The sequence below is a fragment of the Myotis brandtii genome, unplaced genomic scaffold (genome assembly GCF_000412655.1).
Source record: "Myotis brandtii unplaced genomic scaffold, ASM41265v1 scaffold105, whole genome shotgun sequence".
NCBI classification, from domain to species: domain Eukaryota; kingdom Metazoa; phylum Chordata; class Mammalia; order Chiroptera; family Vespertilionidae; genus Myotis; species Myotis brandtii.
In genome coordinates this window covers 6,723,480-6,739,817 of record NW_005353538.1, presented here as the reverse complement: position 1 = coordinate 6,739,817, position 16,338 = coordinate 6,723,480, and the positions used below count along the sequence as shown (strand labels likewise).

General features: G+C 44.3%; 2 protein-coding genes across 3 annotated transcripts; both read left to right on the top strand.

The window, feature by feature from the left end:
* Positions 1-2,872: 2,872 nt before the first annotated feature.
* On the top strand, positions 2,873-13,821 carry PLET1 (placenta expressed transcript 1). Of its 2 annotated transcripts, XM_014539710.1 has the most exons (4): positions 2,874-3,098; positions 7,371-7,572; positions 10,734-10,795; positions 12,898-13,821. In XM_014539710.1, the coding sequence occupies exons 1-4, from the start codon at positions 2,927-2,929 to the stop codon at positions 13,131-13,133; spliced, it is 672 nt and encodes a 223-aa protein (XP_014395196.1). In that variant the 5' UTR covers positions 2,874-2,926; the 3' UTR covers positions 13,134-13,821. The 2 variants fall into 2 exon arrangements, with proteins under 2 accessions (XP_014395189.1, XP_014395196.1); XM_014539703.1 differs by lacking the exon at positions 10,734-10,795 and having other exon boundaries at positions 2,873-3,098.
* On the top strand, positions 7,579-10,269 carry LOC106726102 (bromodomain-containing protein 4-like). The gene is made up of 2 exons (XM_014539699.1): positions 7,579-9,563; positions 9,617-10,269. Exon 1 carries the CDS (start codon positions 8,124-8,126, stop codon positions 9,369-9,371), a length of 1,248 nt encoding a protein of 415 aa, XP_014395185.1. The 5' UTR covers positions 7,579-8,123; the 3' UTR covers positions 9,372-9,563; positions 9,617-10,269.
* Positions 13,822-16,338: the final 2,517 nt, after the last annotated feature.

The following is a 16,338-nucleotide window of genomic DNA, read 5'->3' as shown; positions in this document are numbered from 1 at the left end:
ATTCCCATCACACCAAAAAGAAACCCCAAACCAAGTAGCAGTCACTTCCCATTCTCCCTTTACCCTGGCAACCATTTTCTGTCTACAAATGTTCCTATTCTGGAGATTTCATATAAATGAATCATATAACATGTAGCCTTTTGTGTCTGGCTTCTTTGCTTAGCTTGTTTTCAAGGTTCATCCATGTTGTAGCAGCTATAGCACTTCATTCCTTTCTCTAGTTGAATAATTTCCATTGGATGGAAATGCCACACTTTTTTATCTATGCAGAAGTTGGATATTTGGGTTGTTTCCACTTCTTGACTATTATGAATAATGCTCCTAAAACATTTATGTACAAGTTTTTGTGTGGGCGTGTGTTTTTAATTCTCTTGAGTATATATACACCTAGGAGTGGAGTTGCCATATAATAGTAACTCTATAGTTAATTTTTTTTAAAGAAATGACAAACTGTTTTCCAAAGTGGCCTAATTATTATACATTCCCACCAGCAGTCCATGAGGATTCCAATTTCACCATGTCCTGTCATTTCTAGCATAGCTCCCAGGAGGCTGTGGTTGGTATCTCTGTAATTTTGACTTACATTTTCCTAATGACTAATGATGTTGAGCATCTTTTCATGTATATATTGGCCATTTATATGTCTTCTCTGGACAAGTATTCAAATCATTTGCCTGTTTCTAAAGTTTTTTAATTTGAAGTAGTCACATTTGCTTATTTTTTCTTTGTTTCTCTTGGGATATTTATCTTTTAATTGTTGAGTTGTAAGTATTCTTTATATATTCTAGATACTAGGTCCTAATCAAATATATGATTTGAAAATATTTTTTCCATTGTTTGGGTTGTCTCCACTTTCTTGTAGTGTCCTTTGAAGAACAAAAGCTTTTAGTATTGATGAAATCCAACTTATCTATTTTTTCCCTTGGGTGCTTTTGCTTTAGGCATTATATCTATTAAACTGTTGCCTAATCCAAGGCCATGAAAATTTATAGCTATATTTTCTTCTAAGAGTTTATAGTTTAAATTCTTACATTTAGGTCCTTGATCCATGTTGAGTTCATATGGTGTGAGGTGGAGATCCAATGTCATTCTTTTGTATGTGGATATCCAGTTGCCACAGCACCATTTGTTGCAAGACTGTTTTTCCCCCATCAAATTGTCCTGGCACCCTTGTGAAAATTCAATTTATCATAACTGTATGGGTTTAAAAGACTTCTATGCAGATGGACATAGCCAATGGACACAGACAATAGTGGGGTGAAGGCTTGGGTTGGGAGGCAGGGGTGGGCTGGGAGAGGACAGTGGATATAAAAGGGGACATACTAGCACAGTGATGGCGAACCTATGACACGCGTGTCAGAGGTGACACGCGAACTCATTTTTTTGGTTGATTTTTCTTTGTTAAATGGCATTTAAATATATAAAATAAATATCAAAAATATACATCTTTGTTTTACTATGGTTGCAAATATAAAAAAATTTCTATATGTGACACGGCACCAGAGTTAAGTAAGGGTTTTTCAAAATGCTGACACGCCAAGCTCAAAAGGTTCGCCATCACTGTACTAGTATGTCATACTTTCAACTATAGAGAATTTTTTATAAGAAAGAAAAAAATTTGGTCTAACTAGGAGGCATAACCACTGGATTCTGAAGGATTGGTGTTTAAGTCCTTTCTCTGTCCATTTTCTAGATCTGTGACCTTGACAAGTTATTTAAATTTCCCAAGTTTCATTTCTTCCTCATTGAAATGTGGATAATACCACAGTACCTACCATTTGGCCTGGAGAGGGATGTGAAAATTAAGTAAGATGATATAAGTTCAATTCTTAGCACCATCTCTGCTCTTTGCATGTACTAAAATACAGCTGTTTTCAATGTTACTATCAGTGGGTAAATGCTGTGGCTCTTGGTTTTTTTAATCAACGGATCACTATTTCTTACTATTATTTTACCTTGACATAAAAGAGACATTGTAACACTCACTAGGTGAAATATAGCCCAATCTGAAAACAACAACAAAAAAATAATAATAATAATAAACAAATGTATGGGTTTATTTCTGAGCTCTCAAACTCTATTACATTAATCTATACATCTACCCTTATGCCAATACCACACTGTCTTGATTATGATAGCTTTGTAGTAAGTTTTGAAATTGGTAAGTGTGAGTCTTCCAACCTATTTATTGGGTTTTTTTAAGATCATTTTGGCTATCCTGGGTCCCTTGTTATAGTTTTCAGTGTCTAAGTCTTGCGTGTCTTTTGTTAAATATATTTTAATATCCTCAAGTTTACTGATACTTTTTTTTTTTTACCGGTTCTAACCATCAAAAGAGAAATATGAAAAAACAGGTTTTCTGATTTTATTTTTTTAGTAGTTGCCTTGTTCTGTGGTGCTATGGATGAAAGTGTTAGGAGCAACATGGGCCAACATTGTTTCTTTCCAAATGAATTAATAAATCCAGAAACACAATGTTTTTAGTTGTATGCTAGTCACAAAATGAACTGGGATTGAAGACATGTTCAATTAAAGAGAGTTGAAAATGGATATGCAACATTCCAGAAAAGATGGCTTTTGTGCCTGAGTTTCCTACTGGAGGAAGAGTGGAACTTCTGAGATATGTGATGATTACTCATCCCTAATTTCACTTTGCCAGCACTAAACCTTTCTCGGCAGCTTTCTTCAAGGTACTGAGGTGAATGAGATGCAAAGTAAATTCATGGTCAGTACATTCCCTTTCTTGAGCAAAACTGGAATTGATAAAGGATCATGGTGACAAATTCTAGAAGCCAGTTGACTTTAGGGAGCGGTGAGAGGGGAATTTGCATGTATGACCTCACCCAGAAACTCCAGCCCTGAAGCATATAAATAGGTGAGGTCTTACGCAGCTCCAGGCCCAGCAGTTTCCAGACAGATCTCGACCATGGCAGTCCTGGGCTCCACACTGCTGTCCCTGTGCTTCGGCATGCTGCTCATTTCTGCCAGCTCTGCAGACTACCCTGACAGATGCATGTCCTTCAGCACAGTCTTCCCCACCACCGGTCCAGGCATCAAGATCAATTCAAATATCTATGAAAGCAACAGAATCTACACAAGTAAGTAAGAGCCTTTCTCTCTGTTGTCTTTTTTTCTCTAAGGGCAGTCTACCAGAATTTCAGAACATAACTCTCCATCTCTGCTCTCAACTACACAAAATATGCATTTTTGACCAGGATGGGAAGTGGGGGCAGAAAGAATGAGAACATGGGAGAGAGTGGGTTGGGTGGGGATGCTTCTGCATGTTCCCTGTGCCAAGCTGAGCAGCAAGGAGCCATTAAGTTCCAACGCCAACTGAGCTCCGGCAAGAGCACGCCCATGGCAAGTTCTGACTTAAAGTCGGCATGTTTATTATGTTAAGCGATACAGATTGCATCACAGTTATCTTTTCACATCCACTTGATGAAACAGTGCCCCTGTGGATGACTGTGTACTGCACAACTCCAGGAGGCGCTGTTCTCATTTAGTCCACATGTGAAAAGCCCAGTTCGCTAGACAGGGAACGTACTGCTCTCCCGCCTTCTCTCTGAGGAGCCTGAAGCTGAGAGTTAAATGACTTGCTCGGGGTCTCACTGCTAGTGGCAGAACTGACTGTTGAATCTTGTTCTTTTCGTTCCTAATCCAATGCTTTTCTTAGAAGTGCCTAGTAATATTTTACAAATATCCCTTTTGGGATCAGCCAAACCTACAAGTCAGGCAAGTGCTGTCTAATTACTTTTATAGCAACATTTAATATAGTGGCTTACATGTATTAGTTCATGTAGCCCCCATAACCTATTAGGTAGAGGCCACTGTCGTTCCTGTTTTGTAGATGAGGAGACAGAGGTAGAAATGCTAGTGACTTGCTCAGGTCACAGAGCTACTTGAGTGGTGAAGTTGGGACATGAACCTGAGCAGTCAGAGACTCTACCCTAACCACTACACATATGCCTTTCAGTTATAGTAATAAGAACTGATACTTCTTACTATGCAGTGGGTACTATTCTAAGGGCCAATACTGTTATCTTCCCATTTTACAGATGAGAACTGAGGCAGGTAAGTTAAAGTTTTACCCAAGATCACTAGTAACATAGCTAATATTTGAACCTAAATAACAGCGCAGCTTTGCGCAGCCAAGCTATCCAGCTTCAGAGCCTGTCCTCATCTACTGAGTTCTCCTGCCTCTCTTAGAACTCTAACCACATTTTGAAAGAATACCATGGTCCACAGATTCCGGGCGTCAGCAGGAAGATGCCTATAGCCTGCCTTCGCATGCCCATGCCAGCTTGTGCTTTTACCTATTTTTTCACGGGGACTGTCACCATAAACGCCTCAGTTGTGATAAGGCTCACTACGTCCTACTCGTTCAGGCAGTGGATCTTGTCCCACAGGCAGGGAGGACCATCTTGTAATCCAACATGAAAATAAGGAGGGCACGTGTCTGACCTTGTATGTGGGAAAGGACCTGGGGGGCCAGAGGGACTACTAACTTGAAATAACACATCACAAGGTGAAGGATTTTGCTGTTAAAATGGAAGAAATAGGAACCTACCTTGTGAAGGTTGGGGTGCAGAGAGCCTTCTGAAGGTAGGAAGACAGGAGGAAGAAGAGCCAAAAGGTGATCAGTAAGATGCCTTACAAAGGAAAGGCCCCTTGGAAGGGACCATGCTGGCTGAAAGGGAAATCCCGGCATCTACAGCGGCAGTGGGCAGAGTAGGGGAAAGGGGAAGGAGAAGGGGTCTCAGGTTCGTTAAATGCCTACCACATGCCGTGTCCGTCCCCAGCCTCACCTATTTCACCACAATGTGCTGTAGTTCCGTGATGCACTGACTGACTCACTGTAGGAATGATTTAAGTTGAGTCAAAATCCTGTGCCCTCAAGAGGTGTGAAGTGCCCGATTGCACACCTGGGTTACACCACAGTCTCCGGATTTCCTCGTAGAGTGTCACTGTGAGACAGCTGGTGAGACTGAGTAAATGCCCACACAAGCCAACTTCTTATTATTTTGAATTTGAAATTTTCTAAATTTCAAGGTTTGTGTCAACACTGGTTAGTCATGTACAAATGGCTTGACAGGTCCCAAGACACAGTGACAGCTCAGGCAGTATCTTAGAACAAGTTCCCTGGGTCTGTCTCCATGTCATTGAAGGAAACCCATAAAGCAGTGACATTTATGTTAAGACTGGACCAGGTCAGCATCTGCCTCCATTTTTTACTTCTGTGGGCAAGAGGGATGTAACCTGCCTGCCTTTATTCCTGCATCTTCAGCTTTAAGGGCACTGACTGTACAACATGGGATGCACAGCTTGCTAAATCAATCAGTTAGAAGTTATTTACTGCCCTCCAGGTGCCCAGCACTGGGCTGGCCAGATACTGACACAGAGGAAACCACCGTATGTAATTAAGCCAGAATGTAATTAAGTTAAAAAAAAATAAAGTGTTTCAGGTGCGAGAGGGAAAGAAGGGTGAATTGGCCCGGAGGTGGGACATAGCAGGATCTTAGAGAGTAAATGGGAGTGAAATATGTGATGAAAACGAAGTAAGGATTCCACACAGGCAGACAGACGTGAACAGAGACCAGGAGCAGGCGTGAGTCACGTGTGTCTGTGGAACCAGAGGAAGACTGGCTGCCCCGAGAGGGGGGTGCAAATAGCAGGGGGAGCTAGGTTATGAGGTCATGAAAGCTACGTGCTGGGCACTGTACCCGACAGAACAGAAGCAGAATGTTTCGTGCTCTGGGCACTTTGAAGGTTTGATGGCTTTGGAGAAGAGTGTCTCCAGATGGGAGTGTTGTGTGTGGAAGTCTGATCTGGCCACAGCCTGAATAAATGGCTGAATGTGGAGGAGAAAGTGGAGTGAGGAATATGTGATGCTGAGAGACTTTTCAGGGTGAAGTGTGTCAACTCTTTACAGAAATACGAGTTATGGCTTCTAAAACTCTGAAAGCAAAGGGAAGGTGGAAAGGGTACAGCCATTAGCTGTTTACTGAAGCTGTAGTTTAATATAATCTGTAGTATGTTTTGCTAAGACCCAAAAGATAGAAAAGGGCTTATTTTGAGCATTTTCTTAAAACTTTTTTTTTTAAATTTTTATTTATTTCAGAGAGGTAGGGAGAGGAATAGAGAGATAGAAACATCATTGATGAGAGAGAGTAATTGATTGGCTGCCTCCTGCATGGCCCCTACTGGGAATTGAGCCTGCAACCCAGGCTTGTGCCCTGATCAGGAATTGAACCATGACCTCCTGGTTCATAGGTTGATGCTCAACCACTGAGCCACGCCAGCCGGGCTCCTCCCAGGAACCTTTCAAAATAAGATGTCATGATCTCCATATAATAAAGGATAATGTCTTTATCTCCAGACCTAGAACCAGGCTTGTGCAAAGTAGGAATTCAACAAATATTTATGGAGTGAATAATGAAGAATAAGAGAACTGAGTCTCAGAGGTGAAATGACTTGTTAGAGCTGGAATTCAGAACCAGCACTGTCGCATCCTATTGTGCTACCTGACCCATTTTCTTTGGTTTGTGAAGGAGAAGTCCTTGAAGGAATTCTTGATGTCTGAAAGGGCCCTGGAGAACACCTTAGCGTTGAGGAATTCATTCAGAAGGGACCTTCTAAGGGAGAAAACGAACCCACCGAAATGTTCTCTTGAAACTCTCTCCCCATTACACATCAGAATGCTGGAATTAACAAGTGTCAGTGGGGTCTCCTGTGAATGCATGCTAAGCTAGGTCATAAGAGATTCACCTGAGTGAAAGTTAGGGAAGCTGAGGGGTCATTTAACAGGTGCCTGGATTAGGGCCCCAGGGCCTCAGAGGGCCCCTCCCTCACCCTCATCAACAGACACCGAGAGCTTCGGCATGTCTGAGACCAGGAAGTGGGCTCTGCTCTAATTTGGAATAACATTCCTGATTTTCCAGGAACACTTCCTGGGGCCCACATGACCCAGTCACATGCACCAACCCTGCTCTGCCCACATCCCACTCCCCTGAAAGAAGGACAGAGCATCTTTATCCCTCATCTCCCAGATGAGAACCAGGCTCCAGAAATTAGGAGCCTGCCTCGAATCTCACCCCTGGAAGGTAGCAAAACTCTCCTTTTGTCTAGCTTTTGGCCATGGAAAATTTAGAAAACACAAATAAAATCATCTGTAATCCCACTACCCAGAAATGACCACAGTTAATATCTCGAAGGCTTTCCTTCCAGATGTTTTTCAACTTCTTTTACAAAAATATACATGTACATGCTATTTGTAACTTTCTTTTTTCACAGTTAATTTTGATTTCATGACCCTCATCCCTTGTCTTACTACATAGATGGCTGATTGTCTCCTTATCATTTCTTCTCAGTATCGGTGCCTGTGGACAGCAGCACCAACTCAGTGGTCCTGCGAGCGATGGACACAAACAACAACAGCTCAATAGGCCTCTGGCAAAGAGCAGACCAGTATTGCAACGGCAGCGTCCTCTATCAGCGTCTGGACACACGTGAAGGTTTCTTCAAGGCCAACTGGCAATCTCCTCGTTTCACGAACATTACAGTGGAGATACAGTAAGAACCTACCTATATATGATTTGCTTGGGCTTTTACAGTTTAATGTTAGGTTTATGCAGTTTTACAGTTAAGTCAATGATCTTGAAGGACACAAAATACAATACAGAGATGATGTGGAGAAGTCAGTACTTGCACTCCTTTTCTGCCTTACCATTCTTTGTCCTACTTTTATCTATAGTTCACACACACACACCAGTGCTCAACATAAATAGAAAGAACTGGTGGTAAAGAAAACCAGAGCTGGACAGTGGTTAAAGCAAAATGAATGAATGAATACATACATACATACATACATACATACATAATACATATATAAATAAAGTAAAGATTTTATTCAGGACTACTGCAATAGGAGAAAAGAGACCTCAGTATAGAACCAGGCTCAATTCTGAATACAACATGAGCAAGTGGAAATTTACAGCAGAGAGGGGTCAGTGGATGGAAAGTTCCTGAGAGGAAACATCAAGGCCTATAGGGGGATTCTGGCTAAACTGGCCTAACAGGATTGTTGCTGAAGGCAAGCCCAGGTGATCAGATATCATGTGGGGATGGCAGCAAATGAGGAACTCAATCAGACATTGAGGGTTATCAGATATCTAGGTAAGAGGTTCTTGCTAAACAGACTTAGCAGCCTTCTTGATAAAGCTGGATTTTACAAGCAAGTGCAGAGATGGGCCAGGAGGAGGCGCTGGAGCCTGAGTGAAGGAAGGCAAGCAGAGAATCTCTGTCACTGGCACCCTGTTTGCTTCAGATTCTCTATACTCAAACTGGAGGGTCATTTTTCAAAACACAGATTCATTTTAGAAATGGCTTCTAACAGAAAGTGTGCTGATTGTGTAATAACTCGCCTCCTAGTGTCACACAGAATGGGCACAGGCTCCTTCGGAGGTGCGCCAACCGGAGGTGTGTTAACAAAAACCTTCCTCGCAGCCAGGGATGGCTACCAAGCTCACTTCAGAAACCCAGTGCTGAGAGTCTGGGCGGTCCTGGACTGCCATTCTGTGCTGAAAGGACAAGTCTGTCCAGCAGGTCGTGTCCAGTGTGAACAGCCACCGAGGCTCCATGGGCATGGTGGTGAGGATGCTACCACGCCATCCCACCTCACCTGCCACCATCCCACCTCACCTGCCATCCCACCTCACCTGCCATCCCACCTCACCTGCCATCCCACCTCACCTGCCATCCCACCTCACCTGCCATCCCACCTCACCTGCCATCCCACCTCACCTGCCATCCCACCTCACCTGCCATCCCACCTCACCTGCCATCCCACCTCACCTGCCATCCCACCTCACCTGCCATCCCACCTCACCTGCCATCCCACCTCACCTGCCATCCCACCTCACCTGCCATCCCACCTCACCTGCCATCCCACCTCACCTGCCATCCCACCTCACCTGCCATCCCACCTCACCTGCCATCCCACCTCACCTGCCATCCCACCTCACCTGCCATCCCACCTCACCTGCCATCCCACCTCACCTGCCATCCCACCTCACCTGCCATCCCACCTCACCTGCCATCCCACCTCACCTGCCATCCCACCTCACCTGCCATCCCACCTCACCTGCCATCCCACCTCACCTGCCCTGCCCTTGGACCTCGCTGGCTCCCACAGAGCTACTTGCAGGAGTAGAATCCTGAAGGAGCTCCGACAATCCAGCCTTGCCCGAGCGCAGTCCCTTAGAGGCCAGGCCAGGCTAATTAAGACAATGGTCCCTTCATCTCTCCTCGCTAAAGCCTCCGAACTCCATGCAACAACAGATAAAAGACAAAGCAGTGACACTGTGCAATAGAAGCAGCACATTCCCGCTGACAGTGCGGTCTCCAGACCTTCCTGACTCGCGCGGCTGGGATGCACTGGCTTTGCTGCTTGTTGGCAATGTACACATGGGGCCTCGATCAGCAAAGCGGACAAAGAGAGGGGAGCAGCACAGCCCTGTGAGGGGTCCACTGTGCTGGGCAGGGCACAGAAGCGAAGGGAAGAGGTCCATGCAACAACAGATAAAAGACAAAGCAGTGACACTCTGCAATAGAAGAGGTCCCTGGCCAGGAGCTTTGCTTACAGTGAGGTTTGGTGAGGCAAGGCCTGTACAGAAGTGATTACTGGGGTTAAACATCACTTGCTCAAGAAAGCATCCCTAAGCTCCCGGATAAGTTCCAGAGCCGTTTCCACTCTCTCAACTTCCACTACTTTGTCAGAGCACATGTCACCACTGTGATCAATTACTTAATCTGTTAGTTGATTATTCATTTAAAATCTGTCTCTCTGAAGGGACTCTAAGTGCCACAAGGGTAAGACCATGCTTAACTGATTCACTACTGCCCCTCGGCACCATGCACAGTGATGGCATGTTGTACACTCTCATTAATTAATTGTCGAATGTGTGAACAAGAGGCTGATATAATAATGGACCCACTAATAGAAGAACAACAGACCAAGCTCTACAGATCATTTCATGAACATTAAGCACTTACTATGTGTCAATCATTGTTGACAACAGAACCTGCTCTCAAAGAGCTGGCCCTCTAGTGGGGGGAGAGGCTCACAGCAGGACAATGCATAGAGGGCCCGTCCCTCTGTTGGAGATCTGTCTGGGTTAAGGGTAACAGGGAAAACAGCTTCATAGAGTTACTGCTACATCCGTGGGCAGACATGGTCTGGATGGACATCACAGGCAGAAGGACTGGCTTGAACAAAGACTAAAGGTTATACCAGCCTATGGGGAGTTTAGGGGGGTGAAGTTGGTTGGGTTGGGGGGCGGGGGGTAGACATGATCTTCTCTGAAGCAAGAACATGGATCTTAGTTAAGACAATACAGAGGCCCTGGCCAAGTAGCTCAGTTAGTTAGAAGGTCATCCGGATAGGACAAGGTCAGGCTACATACAGAAGGCAACCAATGAATGCATCGATAGGTGGAACAAGAAGTCAATGTTTCTATCACTCTCTCTCAAATCAATCAATCAATCAATCAATTTTTAATTAAAAGAAAAAAAGACAATACAGAGCAGACCAGTATTCAATGATCTGTAGGGAAAGTAAGCACAAAAGGAATTAAGAGGTTGGGGGTCATCTGGGAAGGCAGAAATGTGAGCTGAACTTTGGACTCCACGGCTGAGGTCCTCACCATTATCTTTCATTGATTTGCCTTCCACAGAGCCTTTGTTATCAATGTCAACAGAGTGGCCATGTTTTCTTCTCTGAAACTGGAAAACCAAGGTAAGTTCCTTTGCAGTCCCTTTACATATCAGGCAGTGAACACAGTCAGCATGAAAGTTACTTTGTGGGGCCCTGGAAAAGTCTTCTAGTCGTGTGTTACCCAGATATCAGTTGAGCCTTCTAGCACCTTGAGACCCACATAAGATTGGCTCAACCCTTTTTCCTCTGCCCCATAGAAAACAAAAGCCATCCCCAAGATTCCTGCCAATGCCTAGGGGCCTTATGTTCTCAGAGTCACCTGTGACTGCAGAATCCTGCTTCCTCGGGACCCATTCCTGCTCAGCACCACGTAGACCCCACGTGGTCAGCCCCTTCCTTAGTTTCCACCAAGACTTCCCACTCACATAAAACCTTCACAGCTCTACAGGCTTTACAGGAATGAGGGGGCAGATGTGCACAAAAACAGGTTGACAGCATCAGAATAAGAAACATCATTCATTCTCAGAATGGCCTTGGCCACCACCACTACCACCAGGAATTTCCACTGCCCTTCCACAGGATGTGGTCCTCAACCTCAAACCATCCTGAGGCTTTTCGCCCTCCTTCCCCCTCTCTGTCCCCTGCGTTCTCTCACTCCCCTCTAGGGAGCTAAAACAAATTCAAGAAATTGAGGTTCAGAAAGTAAATGGAAAAACCAGGGCTCATATCCCACCTCATACTTTTTACACTTTTCTTAGACTTACATCGAAACTATAAAGACAATCCCTTTTTTAAATGAAGCTTTTAAATACAAGGTTCAACTAAGAACAAGGACCACCAGCCTCTCTAGTGTCCAGATAACGAGTCTTCCTCGGGGTCCCCCTGCTGGTTACTCACCCGTCATATGCTGCAAATGCGGCCAAAGGGATATCCATTTTCAAAACAAGTTTTGATGTGATTATGCCTAACAAACTACTATGTGAAAGCCTTACCTGTTGCCCTGGTGGTTTCCCCTCTGTGAGAAGACTGGGTGTTATTTTCTTCCTCGAGGACATTTTTGAGATGAGTATGAGTGTAAATGCTAAGAAGGAGAGAAAAAAAGTGTGTTTCTAGTCAGGACTCCTTATCTCCACGCTAATAAAATCCAGTTAAAAAAAAATAAAGTGGTTGTGTCAGACTTTCTGGCTCAGTGAGATGCTGGAGAAACATGTGCCCTGGGTAAATACTAAGTGAGATAAGACAAGGCCACAGACTCACAGGCCCCTCTAGGTAGCAGAAGAATGCATGGGCCTAAGCAAGTCACTGGGCATGTCCCGTCTTCTTCTTTATTGTTTTAATGTATTTTTATTGATTTCAGAGAGGAAGGGAGAGGGGGAGAGAGAGAGAGAAACATCAATGATGAGAGAGAGTCATTGATTGTCTGACTCCTGCATGCCCTTCACTGGGGAATCAAGCCCACAACCGGAGCATGCGCCCTGACTAGGAATCCAACCATGACCTCTACGACTGAGCAGCGCAGGTCGGGCTGTCCCTTCTTCTCTATAGTCCCCTCTGTGGTCCACTCAGACCTTTGCAGGTATCATTGCCAAACTCTAGTTTTTCCAGGATCAGACATCCCATTCTCCCCACCCCCAGGGCTACAGGCCTGGCTTTTTCTGCTTCTCAGCAAGGCAACGTCAGAGAACCAGTGTGTGGTCAGATCCCTGCACAGGGAATGGCCGGTGCCTCAGCAACCACAGAAGGAGGTTCAGGGGTTTGGACAGCACTTCTTTCCATTTACTTTAAAGCAGGAGTAGCCATCCGCAGGTCTGATGGTAACTAGTTTTTATAGGCTTTACATGTAACCATTGAAATTAGCAACAAAAAATAAAATTGTGCCATTCTGGATCATATTTGCACTGATGGATCTAATACAATATTAAGGACACTTGAGGGTCGACAACTTACCCGACAACAAATTCAGCAGTTATGTAAGTTCCTTCCCCTGTGGGACTACATAGACCTTAGCGGTAGATAGTGTTCTTTCGCTCCATGACATTCTGTGCGTCATAGCTTTCCCTTCCACTACATACACTTGGCCCTTGAGATGTGCTGATTGAATTCTGCTCATGAACTCTGCTCCAGCGTCACATCAGATTAGCCTCATTTTCCAACGTAGGTTCTGATGTCCTTTTTTTCCCCAGCAATGATCACAACATCACCCTCCATGACCTCCATGACTTCCATGACCTCCATGACCTCCATGACCAGGCCGACCACAACCCGAAGCCCAACGACAAACCGATTCCCAACCACAGCCAAAACCGCAACCTCAACTCTAACCACAACCAAAAGCTTCGCCAACAGAATCTTCCTCAGCCCCATCACAGATGCCATCCAGATCCTGCTCGTCTTCCTCACCAGCAAACTCCTCTTCTAAAAGTTGTTCCTGCCTCTGCTACATCCTCCTGCGTTCAGTTCCAAGCCAGGGCTCCGTCATGTGTGTGAATGAAGGCCTCATGTTCTCAAATGTACAGGTCTCCTGCCACTGCTTTGGACCAAAGAGGAGACTTTGTTGAGAGTAGCCAGTTCACTCACTGATGGACTTGGGGCACACAGATGTTCAACTAAATCTTTTAGGCTTTTTGTAACTACTTAGAGCTGGTCTGGGAGTAACCTGGAATTCTGGCTGTAGGTTTAACATGTTGACAGCCAATTCCATCGCCAGTCTAAACGTTTGTTCATTGCCAAATGATTCCCCTGGGTCTCTGTGGGAAGAACCTTTCCTCACTTTCAAGATAATCTTCGATTTCTGACCAAACCCTCCCAGGTAACAGAGTGTGTTGACTCATGTGACTCAACAGGAAAGGAGAAACAACCCTCATTCTGCTGGCAACAGCAGTAGCATTAGAAGGGCAAGGAAACAGGAATGTGCCATGTCTGAACAGCCAAAAATAGGGACAGATTATGGGATAAAGGCATTATCTTCTGTCATACCAAAAAAACTATATTCCAAACAAGAACAATGTGTTAAATTCAAATTCTTTAATAAGTGATTACCTTGAAATACAGAGAATGTTATCTAATTTTATTCATTTGTGCAAACATTAAAAAATTAATAAAATGATGAGAGTATGTATGTTTTTAAGGCCAGATCTATGGGTAAAATTTTCTCAATATTAATATTCTTCAAGTGCAAACTGGTCATTTTTCCCCTAACAGTGTTGTCCACTAGGAGAAAGGGGCAAAATACTTATAATATTCACAATACAATGTAAAGCCAAAAGAAAGCATGGTATTTCCAGTAACAGCCAACAAAGTTTTCTTTCAGTGATGATGTTAAGTTCCAGCATGCCAACATCTAGTGACCGGTCTTTCTCAAGAACTGTTCCTTTCAATTCCTCCTTTTTCCCTGTGAATAGGCCATACTTTCCTATTTCGTAGGTCTTTTATATTTTTGAAAACTGGACGTTTTGAATATTATAACGCGGTGACTCTGGAATCAGATTCTCCCTTCTCCCCATGGTTGCTGCTTGTAGAGTCATCCATCTGTTCCGTGGCTTTTCCAAACGACGTCTGCAAAGACTGCCTTCTCGTGTGGTCACCAGTCTCTCTCCTGCTGTCGCAGCAGTCAGCCAGTGACCGGCAGATTTTAAGTGTCAAATTTGACAGCCTTTCTTCATTAAGCATTCCCCAGAAGATGTGAGGTTTGTTTTTTGGTGTGTTTGGGGGTTTTTTTTTAAATTAAATTCTAGATATTAACGGCAGTGAGTCCTGAGCCTGCGGGCTAGGAACAAGTTTCATATTTAACGTTCACGGTCCAACCTGGCCCCCATCCCAGTTTCAGTGTGGGAGGTGTGACAAATATCCAGCAAAGATGCTCTCTGAAGCTGGGAAACTTTTAGACTTGAAGAAACCTGGGTGGATTCAGAGGAGCTGAGCAAGGGGGCTGGCCCAGCAGGCAGGACGCCTGTAAATTCCAGTTCCGCTGCGAGTAGAAAGGGAACCTTTAACAAGTGGCGCCACAGTCTCCCACCGTGGTTTTCTCACCTGTAGGTAAGAGGTATCTGCATCTCTCAGTTTTTATTTTTCTGTCATAGCCAGACGCCGTTGGTAAGGTCTAGTAGTCAGAGACGGTAAGAAGGCGTGATCTTATGGCGTATCTGGCTGACTGACAGAGGCTGCCGGGAACACTGTTAAGGAGGATTCTGGAGCGAAATCCAGGCTCAGAAATAGAGTGTTGTGCTCAACAAGTGATCTCCTCCGTGAGCTCAGGAGACAGGAATTAAAGCAGCACAACCTCCAGGTGGCTGGCCTTCCTGGTCACTCCTTAAGCAGCTGGGATAGCGGAATAAGAGGACAGGCTACAGAAGTCCACACGTTCTCACTCTCAGGAATAGCTAATCCTGATCCTCATCTTTGTAATCAACCTCCCGATCCTGATAGGAAATTGTGATACACCAACAGGAAAAGAACACACACAAGCAACTGCAAGGAAGTCCACAGGCTCACCTCATGCACAGTAAAAAGAGATGAACAATAGGTGGACTGTTCATCACTCCCACACTCACTTGCCCAACCTTGTTCTTCTACTTTTCTTGCTTGTAGCATCATGCTTTGTAAATTCAGTGCATTTTCATTCTGTGATAGAAACAGCAACTGCTTGGCCAGCATAACGCACTTTAGAAAGTAGGAAAGAAAACTGATGCCTTGCAAATTCCATGACCTCAAAGACCTTCACAGAAAGAGTCCCAACCTGGTCAATGACCAACTGTAACACCAGCCATTCAGAAGAGGCAGACAATTTAGACAGTATTGTATATTGTCTGCCAACACCCACTTTACTCTGTAAAGCAGATGTTGAAAATATTAATAATGAAGTAAAGCTTTATTATTTCATAAGAGCATTAGTTAGGCAATTGTCTTAAAGCATAAACTCAAGTTAGACTGCCTGGGGTTCAATTTCATTAGATTCTGTCTCTTACTGATTGTGGTACCTGACACCAGTTGCTTAACTTCCGTGTACCTTGGTTTCCTCGTCTATAAAATAGGGAGAAAGACAGTAGGCGTCTCATATGTTATTGTGTTGACATTAAATCAGTTACTATATGTAAAATACTTAGAACAACACCTGGCACAAAGTAAACACTATATAACTATTTAATGCCTAAAAAACTATCACAAATGATATATTGATATATAAGAAAGCCAAGTATCTTTTTTAAATAATTTTTAATTTTTCAATTGCAGTTAACATACAATATTAGTTTAAGGTGTACAACCCAGTGCTTAGACATTTACATAACTTATGAAGTGATTGCCCCAATAAATCTACTACCCATTCTGACACCATAGTTATTATATTACCAACTAGAGGCCCAGTGCATGAAATTTGTGCATGGGGGGTGGGGTCCCCTCAGCCCAGCCTGCACCCTCTCCAATCCAGGACCCCTCGGGAGATGTCCGACTGCCGGTTTAGGCCCAGGGATTGGGCCTAAACCGGCAGTCGGACATCCTTCTCACAATCCTGGACCCCTGGATCCTAATCGCTCACCTGCCTGCCTGGTCACCCCTAACTGCCCCCCGCTGCCTGCCAGGTCGCCCCCAACTGCCTCCTCTCTGCTGGCCTGGTCGCTCCTAACTGC

Coding starts and splice junctions, on each gene's coding strand:
- LOC106726102 (XM_014539699.1), top strand. CDS start 8,124: ATGGCAGCAAATGAGGAACTCAATCAGACATTGAGGGTTATCAGATAT.
- PLET1 (XM_014539703.1), top strand. CDS start 2,927: ATGGCAGTCCTGGGCTCCACACTGCTGTCCCTGTGCTTCGGCATGCTG. Junction 3,099..7,370: donor AAGCAACAGAATCTACACAA/GTAAGTAAGAGC, acceptor ATTTCTTCTCAG/TATCGGTGCCTGTGGACAGC. Junction 7,573..12,897: donor AACATTACAGTGGAGATACA/GTAAGAACCTAC, acceptor TTTTTTCCCCAG/CAATGATCACAACATCACCC.